Source organism: Sphaeramia orbicularis, chromosome 1, assembly GCF_902148855.1.
Source record: "Sphaeramia orbicularis chromosome 1, fSphaOr1.1, whole genome shotgun sequence".
Taxonomy (NCBI): domain Eukaryota; kingdom Metazoa; phylum Chordata; class Actinopteri; order Kurtiformes; family Apogonidae; genus Sphaeramia; species Sphaeramia orbicularis.
In genome coordinates this window covers 47466553-47479839 of record NC_043957.1, presented here as the reverse complement: position 1 = coordinate 47479839, position 13287 = coordinate 47466553, and the positions used below count along the sequence as shown (strand labels likewise).

Here is a 13287-nt window from a genome sequence, read left to right as displayed (position 1 = left end):
ATTTTTACCGTCCCACAAACATGATAAATCCCTACAAAAGTAATAATTATTATGTTTGTGGGGAAAGTTATTATATTTGTGGCATTATTAGAGTCAGGATTACAGGATGTTTGTTTTTACTAGATGTTTGTTTTTATTGGATATTTGGATTTTATTGGAAGTTCTGATTTTATCAGATGTCTTATTTATTGTTATTCATTATTTTTTATTTTGTGGCACTGAAGAGGGTAAGCTCTACCCAGTTTCGTTGTGTGGCCATTGTACAATAACAATAAACTTATTCTATTATATTCTGTAATTACGTTAAAAGCTTCAAATTTTTATTACGTCTGCAGTTTATTACATTTGTGGGGTTAACAAATGCCATTAACCCTTTCATGCACAAATTACGAGAACCTTAATCAAGATTTTTTTCCTGAGTGTTTTTTTTCCTCTTTAGGCATGAAAATAACAATGCAATTGAAAATTTTCTTATGATAAATAAATAAATAAATAAACAACAAATATATACAGGGTGGGGAAGCAAAATTTACAATGAACATTTAGTTGTTTTTTCTCAGCAGGCACACTAGTTGGAGTGTCCATAAAGACTGTTTATAATGGAAAGAAGAGAATGACTATGAGCAAAACTATTACGAAAAAGTCTGGAAGATACTATGAAAGAAGAATGGGAGAAGTTGTCACCTGAATAGTTGAGGAACACTTGCGCAAGTTTCAGGAAGCGTGTGAAGGCAGTTATTGAGAAAGAAGGAGGACACATAGAATAAAAACATTTTCTATGATGTAAATTTTCTTGTGGCAAATAAATTCTCATGACTTTCAATAAACTAATTGGTCATACACTGTCTTTCAATCCCTGCCTCAAAATATTGTAAATTTTGCTTCCCCACCCTGTAAAAAACGAAAAATAAAGTAAAAAAAAAAAAAAAAGACATACTACTACCACTAATAATAATAATAATAATAATAATAATAATGATCTTATGAACCTATTTTACATGAAGTTGCAAAAATGTCCATTCAGCTGGACACTTTGCATTTAATTTTTGAAACGAAGAAACATGTATTTACAGATAATTTGTGTGAAAACTGGGGGGGGGGGGGGGGGCTGTAGTTCTGGGGGTGAGAGTATGTTCAGGGGAGATCTACACAATGTTACCAATTCATGTCAGAAAAGATATGTAGTGTCTTAAAACTTTAATAAAGATATGTGCAAAAACAAACAAACAAACAAATCCATGAATATATAAGAGAACAGCTGTAGAATAGCTGTCCACCATAGTGACCAGTGTACATGAAAGGGTTAAAGTCTAAATAAAAGATTTCCAAGGATGTATCACTGTAGGGCTCCATAAAACAATAATGAAACTAAGTAAGTAAACACTGAACCGAGGTCAAGCAAAACCAATAATAAAAGAAATGTAGTTACGGTTGTTATAGTTAGCTATATAAGAAACTGAAACCGGACTCATATTACATAACATTTAGATTTATCAATGAACACATTTGTCTTCTATTTTACTGAGGCAGTGACCAGGTATGCTTTTCAGAGGTAGCTGATGCGTAGTTTTCTTCATCTGTCAAAAGGTTATTTTTCTGTCAACGTTCAGCTTTACTGACTTACATCCAATCTAAACATGGATTAATTATATGAAAGGTTATCACATTCATCCAATAAAGTTGAGTGGGAGGAACGTGGTCAAAGTTCTGGTGGACAAGACGTGGCAGTTAGTTTTTTATTGTAGTTTCAGAGGCAGCAGTCAGTGTGTGAACATGTCTAACGCAACAGGAGAAAACACACTAAGAGGTACTTATACATACACATATAATTTTAAGAAAATAAGACATATGACAGGCTACATTGATTTTTTGGTGTTTGTTTGTTTGTTTGTTTGAGCTTGTCTTCTGGCTTTTCAGACAGGTTGGTACAATAACTTTTACAATAAAGATTTCATTTTATTTACTCATTCTGTCTTCCCAGAATTTGATGCCACAGATGATGCAACAGACAAATCCAGTTTAGGTGAGTACGTTATCGGATGCTATTAGAAACCTTTATGTTGACTTTTCAAATGGGAGAGGGAACGAGGTTTTCACACAGTAAACAAAAGTGAAACAAATCAGGTACAATGACCAACAAATTAATTATTAACAAAATAATTTCAAGTTTTATTTGCAGTCAAAGTTCATGTAGTGGACTTTGAACTGAAGGGGTTAATAGAGTTTATCTTTAAACATTAATGAGCCTCATTTTCCAAATCTTCTGTAAAACATATCCGTCATTATTATATCTAACTTCAGAAAGGTTATGTATAAGACAAACAAAGTAAAATTACAAAGACATTAAGTTTTATTCCATTTAAAATGCTCAATCCTACATGGTGAGATTAAACATTAACTATAATTGCATCAGTCTCCAAAACCAGTTTCCATTTCTGTCACCTGTATAACACATTTGGAAACTGATCAGGTTGAATCAATGAGATGTGTTTCTAGATTTCAAGTAGAAACTCAGCACCAAAACTTAAAAGCTTTTCAAACTGCTCTGAATTGTAAATGCAAAAATAAAATGACCAGACTTCAGTCAGTTCACTTAAAATTACTAAATATTTTTAATATGTCACATAACTAGAGCAAGAAGTACCTAATCTACATACTTTAGCATGGAGGTGTCACTGTCAGTTATATAATGGTCTTTCTGCAGCTGTCAGACACCTGTTGAAGGCCATGAGGAGTCTAAGCAAAAGCCTGCCAATCTCCTTTATGTATATTGTTATCCCGCCTCCTGAAGGGGAGGAGAGGGGTATTGTTTCAGGTTTGGTTTGTTTCTTTCTTTGTTTGGTTTTTAACACTCTAGCAGCAAAACTATTGGTTGAATTCATACCAAATTTGGTTTATAGATTGCCAGTGACCCAGAATAGATCTCATTACATTTTGGGAACAACAGGTCAAAGTTCCAATTTTTTATGAATTTTTCAATACTTTTTTTTTTCCATTTACTTATAATGGGCGAAATTTCAAACGTCTGTAGCAGCAAAAATGTTGCTTGAATTCATACCAAATTTGGTTTATAGATTGCAAGTGACCCACAATAGATGTGACTACAATTTGGAAAAAGTAGGGTAAAGTTCAAATTTTGTTTTAAAATTTTTTACATCTTTTTTTTCCCTATTTACTTATAATGGGCGAAATTTCAACTGTCTGTAGCAGCAAAACTGTTACTTGAATTCATACCAAATTTGGTTCACAGATTGTCAGTGACACAGAATAGATTTCATTACATTTTGAGAAAAATAGGTCAAAGTTCAAATTTTTTATGAATTTAATTTTTTTTCCCCATTTACTTATAATGGGCGAAATTTCAAATGTCTGTAGCAGCAAAACTGTTGCTTGAATTCATACCAAATTTGGTTTATAGATTGCAAGTGACCCAGAATAGATGTGACAACAATTTGGAAAAAGTAGGTCAAAGTTCAAAATTTTTTGAATTTTTTACATCTTTTTTTTTTCCCCATTTGCTTATAATGGGCGAAATTTCAACTGTCTGTAGCAGCAAAACTGTTGCTTGAATTCATACCAAATTTGGTTTATAGATTGTCAGTGACACAAAATAAATTTCATTACATTTTGGGGAAAAATAGGTCAAAGTTTAGATTTTTTATTAATTAATTTTTTTTCCCCCATTTACTTATAATGAGTGAAAATTCAAATGTCAGTAGCAGCAAAACTATTGGTTGAAATCATACCAAATTGGGTTTATCAATTGCAAGTGACCCAGAATAGATGTGACTCCAATTTGGGAAAAGTAGGTCAAAGTTAAAATTTTTATGAATTTTTTTTACCTTTTTTTCTTCTCCCATTTACTTATAACAGGGAAGATTTCAGGTCTATAACAACATCAATTTTGTTTGAATTTACTTCAAACTTAGCACATATATAGAGGCAATTGATATGCTGACATCAGCACATGCATAGACATGATGACATCAACTGGATTGATGCCAAAATAAGCTACAATACATGCGAGGGGCAGGGTTTGTTGTGCCTGGCACCACTTGTTTATTATTTGATATGCCATTAATGTATCATTCTTCAGTATATTCACCTTCATTTTTGTTTGGGCTCTTCATTTGTTTGTGTTTCAGCTCACATATTCTATACCATGAATACTGGAAAAAGGTAAAGATATTTGTGTTTGTAAGACACATTAACTTCTGACATCCCTCTGCACCTACACTCACCACGTCTTGGTTTTCTCTGTGTTTTCTCTGTGTTGTGCAGATATTTACACTTGGATCCTGCAGAGGAGTACAAGATGAACCATAAACGGAGAGGACTGGCTCTCATCTTTAATCAAGAGAATTTTGGGAGTACATCCAGGGCAGGAAGCAGAAATGACCGTGACAAATTATTGATGAGGTGTGACTCCTCAGGACGGTTGACTGTAATCTGCTTGTTCAGTCGTAACATCCCTTCTTTTCATTGACTCCTGGTGTCTCTAACTGTTATTCTTCTGTCATAGGCTGACAGAGATGAAGTTTGACGTGAAGGTTTATGACAACATGAATGAAGAAGAAGTATATAAGAGTATCAGTGAAGGTAAGTGCACCTGACACCCAGTGACTAAACATACAGGCCTATTCAGGAGGCAGGGTTAAAACATCTTCCTCATACGTGGTTAACCCTTTAACCCCTGACGTGTCTGTGGTGTTTGCTCTGAATGTATGATTTTGGGGCAGCCATGGCTCAGGTGGTAGAGCAGGCCGTCCAGTAACTGAAGGGTTGGCGGTTCGAATTCCGCTCTATCCTAGTCAGTCAGTTGTGTCCTTGGGCAAGACACTTCACCCTCCTTGCCTCCAGTGCCACTCACACTGGTGTATGAATGTTTGGTGGTGGTCGGAGGGGCCGTAGGTGCGAATTGGCAGCCACACTTCCGTCAGTCTGCCCCAGGGCAACTGTGGCTACAAATGTAGTTTACCACCACCAGAGGGAGAATGTGAGAGCAAATGAATAATGGATCAATAATGTAAAGCGCTTTGGGTGTCTAGAAAAGCGCTATATATAATCCAATCCATTATTATTATTCTTTATTTTAAATATTCCTACAAATTCAACTGTTTGCTCAATTGGAAAATTTTCAAAACGTGCTGATAAAATAGTCCTTGTGTTTTCAACAGACATCTGAGCATACTCAGTGCACCCCCACCCCCGCCGTCTGTGTAATGTGGGCAAAACACAGGGCAGTGAGTGAGACGACTCACTGTAAAAATAAACTTTTTTTTTTTTTTTTTTTTACATTTTCCTTGTTTTTTGTTTTTACTGTTGTTTTCAGTGTTGTCCTGATTTTCCTTTATTTTTTTCCCCTGTGTTTTTACCAAGTTTCGACCGTGTACTTGCTTTTTTGAAGTTCAACCAGGCGCCAAAAAGCAGCTGGACTGATTTAGAAAAAAACTAGAAAACCACTCGGAGAGCGCAGACCTCCACCAACGCAGATCAGTGTCACCTCCCCCCCAACACCACCAAAATTTAATCATTTGTTCCTTGTGCCAGTATCAACATTTCCTGAAAATTTCATGACTTTTATAACTTTTTGAGTTATCTTGCTAACAGACAAACAGACAGACAGACAGATAAACTCCGTTGACTCTGCCATTATACTTGGCGGAGGAAAAAAAAAAAAAAAAGCCCCAAAACTAAAACTACTGGGCCAAAATTCAAATAGTTATTATTGTTCAGTGTGTTCCAGTTCACAGTTCATAGTCAACATCCTAAAACTATTACTGATGTTCACTCTGAGTGCCTTATTTAGTAAAAACCTGTCAAACTTCAATTCCCCTCTTTGTCTTTTTCTGTTATTCCACTCTGTACATACTTACAACAGCTTTTGTGACACTCCTACAAATGCAAATACAAGCAGCCCATTTCACTGGAATAATGCCTCTGGGGTTAAAGGGTTTAAAAAAAAATCTGATTACTTAACCTATAAAAGTAAGCATTAGATGTGTGAAATGTGATGTTAGACTGAAGTCCAGTTTGAGTAATTCAGTATAAAAAAGGCCTGATTTCCCTCCAGCTGCAGAGGCCGACCACTCAGACGCAGACTGCTTTCTGCTCGTCTTCCTGAGTCACGGTGATAAAGATCATGTTGACACGTACGATGGCCAGATCAGCATTGAAGACATCACATCCCCGTTCAAAGGAGACAAGTGCAGGACTCTTGTAGGAAAGCCAAAGATATTTATATTCCAGGTATGTGCAGAAAAAGAAAGTAAACCTAGTCAACTCTACTGGATCACAGGAACACTGTATACCTTCCGTTTGTGTTCATTACCAGGCTTGCCGTGGAGACAAGAATGACGACCCTGCGACTGCGTGCGATGCTGTGGATAGTGTGGTGGAGGAACCAACGGGTGATGGTGCTCGCTACACCCTCCCTGCTGGAGCTGATTTCATTATGTGCTATTCTGTGGCTGAAGGTAAGGTCTGTCAGATCAAAAACCTGTGACAGGGATTAAATAAAGACCCAAACATCCACTGGTAACCAAAAGCATCTACTGATCTAAAATGTTTAATATCTGTTGATCCACTAATCCTATTAATATATGTAAACACTCTGACTGCAAGACAGAAACTGTGGATACGTTTAGCTACTACTACAGGATGAAGAATAATTCTGAGACACTGGAAGTCATCTAGTCCCTGCTTTTTTAAGGACTGGATTGAATTGATGACAAGAATGGCTACCTTTGAGCGAGTCACATACAGAGTAATGGGGAGAGAAGACATTTTCAATAAAGTCTGGGGCTCCTTTCGGACGTCAATAGAGAGGACGTCTATATAAATGTAAGGCGCCGGGTCTGGTCTGACCTAATCCAGTATACTGACTGAGAGGTAGAATGAGAGGACAAATGTAGAACTTAAATGTAAGGCACAGTGGTGTTTTTTTTTTTTTTTTAGTTTGTTTGCTGGTGTTTGTTAGTGTTTGTCTTAAGTGCATATTTGAAAAGCAGACAGTGGATGATGTTTATGTCTTCTATTTTGTGATGATGGCACATGTTGTACTGTCTGTCAAAATATCAATTTAAAAAAAAAAAAAAAAAAAAAGTAAATAATTGGTGTAAAATAAAGTTTGTCATCTTTTCATGGCCATCAGATATGACCCATTTGAATATTTAGAGCAGGGGTCTCAAACTCAGATCCTCGAGGGCCGGTATCCTGCATGTTTTAGTTGTTTCCCTCCTCCAGCACACCTGACCGTCGTTATCAGGCTTCTGCAGCGCTTGATAATAGGCTCATCATTTGAATCAGGTGTGTTGGAAGAGGGATACATCCAAAACATGCAGGATACCGGCCCTCGAGGATCTGAGTTTGAGACCCCTGATTTAGAGGCTTCGTAGTGAACGTGGAAACGCTGTCATCTTCTACAACATTGATTCATCAGTCAAACCCATGGAGTTGGATCAGTAACAGTGGATAGAGACTTGGTTTATGTTCAGTTAATGATATATTTTACTGTAAAAGTCACTTTTTCTTCAGTTTTCTCTGTTTTTGATAGAATAACCATCAACTTTAATTTGAGCTTTCATAAACATCTGCATCAGTGGTTCCCAACCTTTTTTTGCTCATGACCCCATTTTAACATCACAAATTTCTGGTGACCCCAGACATTCAAAACATTTTTTTGCTAAAATGTATTTGTTTTTGATCATGCAATAGTTTACTATGTTGTAAATAAACATTCATTTTAGACGACATTTAGTGTATATAATGTATATTATTATGGACAGAGACAGAAAAGCCAGGTGTAGATTACTGCGCAAAGTGAGAATTTCATTTTCCTTGGTCAGGATATGTACAGTCAGTCCAGCTTGGATTTACAAGGCTGACAATGGGCTCTATGCACAGCCCCACTACTTCCTGAACTTTCAGGTGGGTCCTTTATTTCCTGTCTTTCATTATTGGACACACTGATTAATCTAGGTTTGCTTAATTAATCAGTAGTCACAACAAGCAGTAGCAGACACACCTGGATTAATCAGTGTGTCCAGTAATGAAAGACAGGAAATAAAGGAGCCACCTGAAGTTCAGGAAGGAGTGGGGCTGTGCATAGAGTCCATTAAGACTGAACAAACAAGATCTCAAACTATGAATTATGAAAGAGCTGCAGCATCTGAAACCGACCACAATGAACATTTGAAAGATAAACAGTACCACAGTGCTTCAGTTTCAGCTTCACATTTTGTCATGTCCTTTATATATTGTGATTGTCTCTGTCAGCTCACCATATAATTTTTATTACTAAGTGGTTTTTTTTGGTTTTTATTTTTTTTTTATTTTTTATCAATTACTAGAAATTTCAGGCGACCCCACGTGGGGTCCTGACCTTAAGGTTAAAAACACTGATATACATGATCAGTAAATTAAATGTAAGAAAAGGCCTGATTTTTTTACTTAAAAGTGCAAAATACAGAGGATAATATTATAAAAAATCAGTTGAGAAAGGTTAGCCCATAAAGAACCACTTCTGCATCAGTTACAAAAAGATATTTTCTCTTTAACATTTCTGAAGTGATTTATTTCTCTGTATTTTGTGTTTTTAAATGAAAAATCATGTATTTTCCTGTGTTTAATTCACTGAGCATGTGGATCTTCATAAAAGCTCAGATTAAAGTTGAGGGATATTATATGAGAAAATGAGAAAAATGACAAAAAGTGACTTTTTCAGTAAAATATATCATTAACTGAACATAAACCAAGTGTGTCCATCCACTGTCATGGATCCAACTCCATGGGTTTTACTGATCAATCAATGTTGTAGAAGATGACGGTGTTTCCACGGTAACTACGAAGCCTCTGAAGGTCCAAATGGGTCATATCTGATGACCATGAAAAGGTGACAAACTGCATTTTACACCAATTATTTACATGGATTGACAGAATTAGTGGATCACCAGGTATTAAATATTTCAGATTAGTAGATGCTTTTGGTCACCAGTGGATGTTTGGGTCTTTATGAGTTAAATTGAGAAAAATTCATTTGGAAACTGCCACAAAAGTCGCACTGGGTCTTTATGGGTTAAAATATCTTTGATTTACTGATATGTTCTTGTTCCTTTTGTTTAGGTTACTTTTCCAACCGGAACATAGCATCTGGCTCATGGTACATCCAGGCGCTATGTGAGTTGTTTGAAAAGTATGGAGATTCCCTGGAATTCACAGAGTTGCTCACACTTGTCAACAGGAAAGTGTCAGTGAGGAGTGTGCAGTGTGGTGATTCACAAAAGGATGGGAAAAAGCAAGTGCCTTATTTTGCTTCAATGCTCACCAAAAAACTCTACTTCAGGCCAAAAAAGTAACAATTTCCAACCATTGAGGATTTTGAAATGTTTTTGTTTTAAGATTTTCAAGTTTTATGGTAGTCCTTGTGAACCCTGTGAACATATATTTACACTGAACTTCAACCTAGTTACCAGCCTGAATATTGTGGTGACAAAATAGCAGAAACAACCTGTATTCACATGCACAGGCAGTCGATCTCTTCATTAAACCTTATGTCATCTGGGAAAAAAATGGTCTTTTATTGGTAACACATGCCAATGATGATTTATGTGCTTGAAAAAAATGCTTGATTTGACCTAAATCTGAACTCAGTATTGCTCCATCATGTTAGATTTGTAAGTTATGCACATAAATACATAGTTAGTAGCTGCATATCACACCAGTGTTTTAGTTCAATAAATTCTAATGTTCAAAATTTAGATGCTTTCAATACCTGAAAGAAGAATTCAGTTTCATTTAGTTTCTGTAAAAGGTTCAAGATTTTCTGGGAAACTATAAAACCCCAAATTATGGTCAACTACTGATATGATAAAATAATAAATGATTAGAATGCAGAATGTTGCTAAGAATTCATTTCCCCCATCTGTACCTTGATTTCTTTCCCTCACATCAATTTCGGTGATACAAATGATGATCACGGTAGGAACAGTTTTGATCTAAACTGGTGGAGTCTGCTACTTAGGTTTATTCTTTCATGGGGTTGATGTTTACGTCTATAAATTAATCTGACCAATTAAACTCATTCCATCTTCAGATTGTGTATACACAATAAAAAGCACTGGCTCAAAGAGTGTAAAATGTTTTTTGCATGTTCACGTTAATAAAAAATATGTAGAACCAACGGCCCTGTATCTCACCTGCATGTTCTATCAAGAATTAATAACAAGTTGAATTTGTGAGGTTGTCAGGTTCTACCGCTGTTAGAGTCCTGTGGTCTGGATGCAGATCAATCTCCCAGTAGAAGTGGGTGGTACTGTAACTGGAGGAGAACTCAACAAATTAAATGAAAGTCCATATATGACTTCCCATCAGTGTTCAGTAGTAACTATATTTATATCTCTAACCATTTCCATGTTATAATCCATCGAAATATAGGTTGTTATAAATAATAGCAAAAATTTAACATTTTAAATATTCATTAACCCTTTCATGCATACTGGTCACTCCAGTGGACAGCTATTCTACAGCTGTTCTCTTGTATATTCATGGATTTTGTTGTTTAGTTTTTTTGTACATATCTTTATAAAAATTTTCACACATTACATCTTTTCTGACATGAATTGGTAACATTGTGCAGATCTCCCCTGAGCGTAATAGTTATAGTTTTCACGCAATTTATCAGTAAATAGATGTTTTTTCACTTCAAAAATTAAACGCATGGTGTCCACCTGAAAGGACATTTTTACAACTTCATGAAAAATAGGTTCATGAGAATTTTTTTATTACTACTTTTTGGTTTTGAAATGTATTTTTTAACATTTTTCATTTATTTTTTAATTTATTTTATTTATTTTTCATAAGAAAATTTTCAATTACATTGTTTTTTTCATGATTAAAGAGAAATGAAAACACTTGGGAAAAAAATCTTGATTAAGGTTCTCATAATTCGTGCATGAAAGGGTTAAAAAAAAAAGGAAAAAAAAGAAAAAATCAGAATTTTTCAAAACTGTGAGCAAACTTTGCAGACATTGTCCCAAGGAAGCCATTTAAAAAAAATTAAATGAATCTGACTGGTAGCTTCAAAGATGTTTTAAAAAATTGCTAACAAAGATGATGCCGCTGAACACAGCGCCTTCAGAATAACTCATGACCTATCAACTGGTGAGATAAAAATCACCATGTGCTGGAAAAATTCTAAATTCACATTTGGAATTCAGCCTGATCTAATCATGATTAGATTTTTTTTTTTTTCCAAATAGTAGATGAAGCATTTTTGTTGTCCAGTGAAATTTCAGTTGCTAGTAGAAACTAGTTGTGCTGCATTAAAACCAGCTACATAAAAACGCTACTAATTTTTTTTAGTTACCTTAACTCCTTTTTGCTTTTATTGAGTTTCAAATTTTTTTATTCATTGCACATGAAGACAGGTCATTTTATTTTTTTCCAGATTATTCTCTAAAAATCAGTCAAGTGTTTGTTTCAAAATGAAATATGAATGCCCTACTGTGATAAGACATCAGGATATCCAGTTACTCCCACTGTTGAGAAACAAAACTTTTATTTCAATAGTACTCAGTGTTTATTTTCTACAAGGTATAGTTGGCATCATTATCAAGACTGTAAACATAACTGAGTGATACGGATTCCTGTTTTAAAAAAATGTGCCATTATCAAAATAAAGTGGAGCGTGTTGTTGGCGACTTTTCATGGCTTGGGTTTGTTCATGGCTTTGTCTGGATCTGCTCAAGTGGTAGTTGAAGCCGAGTCGGGTTCCTCAGACGTCTCAGATCGTCTTCCACCTGAGAGACAGAAAACACACAACGCATATCGCCAACATATTATTTTTTTATATGAACCACGGTCATCTGTACTTACACATAAGCACAAAGAAAATAAGACGGAAAAAATATGAACATACCTCTGCCAGTTCGTCCTTTAGTTCATTGTACTTTTGTACGTCGAAATTCTTTTTGGTGGCTCCTTTATAAAAGTAACGCAGGAACTGTCTATCTTTAGCATCATTATACACATAATCCTGAAAAAGGAAAACATAGGGTTGCATTAGTCATGACAAACAAAAAGAGTTTCACAGCTTTACTAAAAAAAAAAAAAATGCTGTCCACCGCAAAGAATATTCCATAAAAAAAATACAAATAACAAAAATGTACACGACAAACAAAAAGTTAAGGACATTTCTTTTTTTTTTTGTCATTTTTTGTCCTTTTTGCCATTAGTAAATAAAACTGTCTGCTCATTAAAAAAGTGTGTTTCAATTCAATTCACACACAAAAAAAGTAAAAAGTGTTATGCAAGAATCCCAAGTGGAAAAAAAAAAAACAAAAATTTAAAATATCCTTAACTTTTTATTTGTAGTGTAAAACAAAACTAACTAACTTAACTGTGCTAATTTCATCTTCTGTGACACTGAATGAAATATGCGGTACAAGAAAAGACATAAACCTTGAAAATCATTCACAGAAAAAAATGTTAAGAGCTAAAATGTCATCTGAGCTTCACTTAACTGCAGCTTAAATCCAATGTGAACATCTGCATCTCCATGTGAGTTCAAACCCAGAGTCCAGACTGTGTTCATCAGTGGGACTAACCTGCTTGGTAAGGACATAGTAGGCGAAGGCTCCCATGCTGGTGGCGTAGGTGATGAAGTATGTGACCGGCTCCATGACGTCCCATGAATAGACCCACCAGGTGAGCCAGGCCAGAGCTCCGCCCTGCACAGACAGCAGGGCCATGCCGGTCCACATAACCCTGGAGGTGTGGAAGCCAGCCGTACGGGACAACTGCGCCTTCATCTGATAAAGAAAGAGACTCCTTAGATCATACAGGGCTCCTACATATTTGAAATTTCAAAATTCCATACTTTTTCCAGACTCTATTTTCCAGATGTCTTGGTAAAAAAAATTCCAAGCAGCCAACCAGTCTTTATATTTGGGATTTATAGAACAGAACAGAACAGAACAGAACAGAATAGAATAGAATAGAATAGAATAGAATAGAATAGAATAGAATAGAATAGAACAGAACAGGCTTTATTGTCATTGTACTCCACGTTACAATGAAATTGATTCAGGATGCCCTTACCAAAGTGCAACAAATAAATAGCTATAATAAATATAAATATAATAAATATAAAAAACACACAATGTAAAAACAATAAAATACAGCATACTGGAAACTATAGACTCTCTCTCACCCACACATCCCTCAAATATTGCACATTAGGGATGTAAAGATATGAAAAATTCATATCACGGTTATTATGACCAAAAT

At 35.3% G+C, this 13287-nt stretch overlaps 2 protein-coding genes across 2 annotated transcripts in view; one reads left to right on the top strand and one right to left on the bottom strand.

Moving 5' to 3' along the window:
- The first annotated feature begins 4162 nt into the window (after positions 1-4162).
- LOC115417875 (caspase-6-like) lies at positions 4163-9707 on the top strand. The gene is made up of 6 exons (XM_030132061.1): positions 4163-4179; positions 4282-4419; positions 4523-4599; positions 6074-6249; positions 6335-6476; positions 9124-9707. The coding sequence occupies exons 1-6, from the start codon at positions 4163-4165 to the stop codon at positions 9354-9356; spliced, it is 783 nt and encodes a 260-aa protein (XP_029987921.1). The 3' UTR covers positions 9357-9707.
- Positions 9708-11523: 1816 nt separating this feature from the next.
- Positions 11524-13287, bottom strand: part of LOC115429192 (mitochondrial calcium uniporter dominant negative subunit beta) — a 51685-nt gene continuing 49921 nt past the window's right edge. The window contains exons 6-8 of the mRNA XM_030148460.1: positions 12606-12809; positions 11918-12034; positions 11524-11798 (exon numbers count right to left, since the gene is read on the bottom strand). Of these exons, the coding sequence (XP_030004320.1) occupies positions 11721-11798; positions 11918-12034; positions 12606-12809 (399 nt within the window). The 3' untranslated portion in view covers positions 11524-11720. The remainder of the gene's footprint in view (positions 11799-11917; positions 12035-12605; positions 12810-13287) is intronic.

Excerpts from the sequence above, each read along its gene's own strand:
- LOC115417875 (XM_030132061.1), top strand. Across the intron at positions 4,420-4,522 it reads CGTGACAAATTATTGATGAG|GCTGACAGAGATGAAGTTTG; the intron begins GTGTGACTCCTC and ends CTTCTGTCATAG. Across the intron at positions 4,600-6,073 it reads ATATAAGAGTATCAGTGAAG|CTGCAGAGGCCGACCACTCA; the intron begins GTAAGTGCACCT and ends ATTTCCCTCCAG.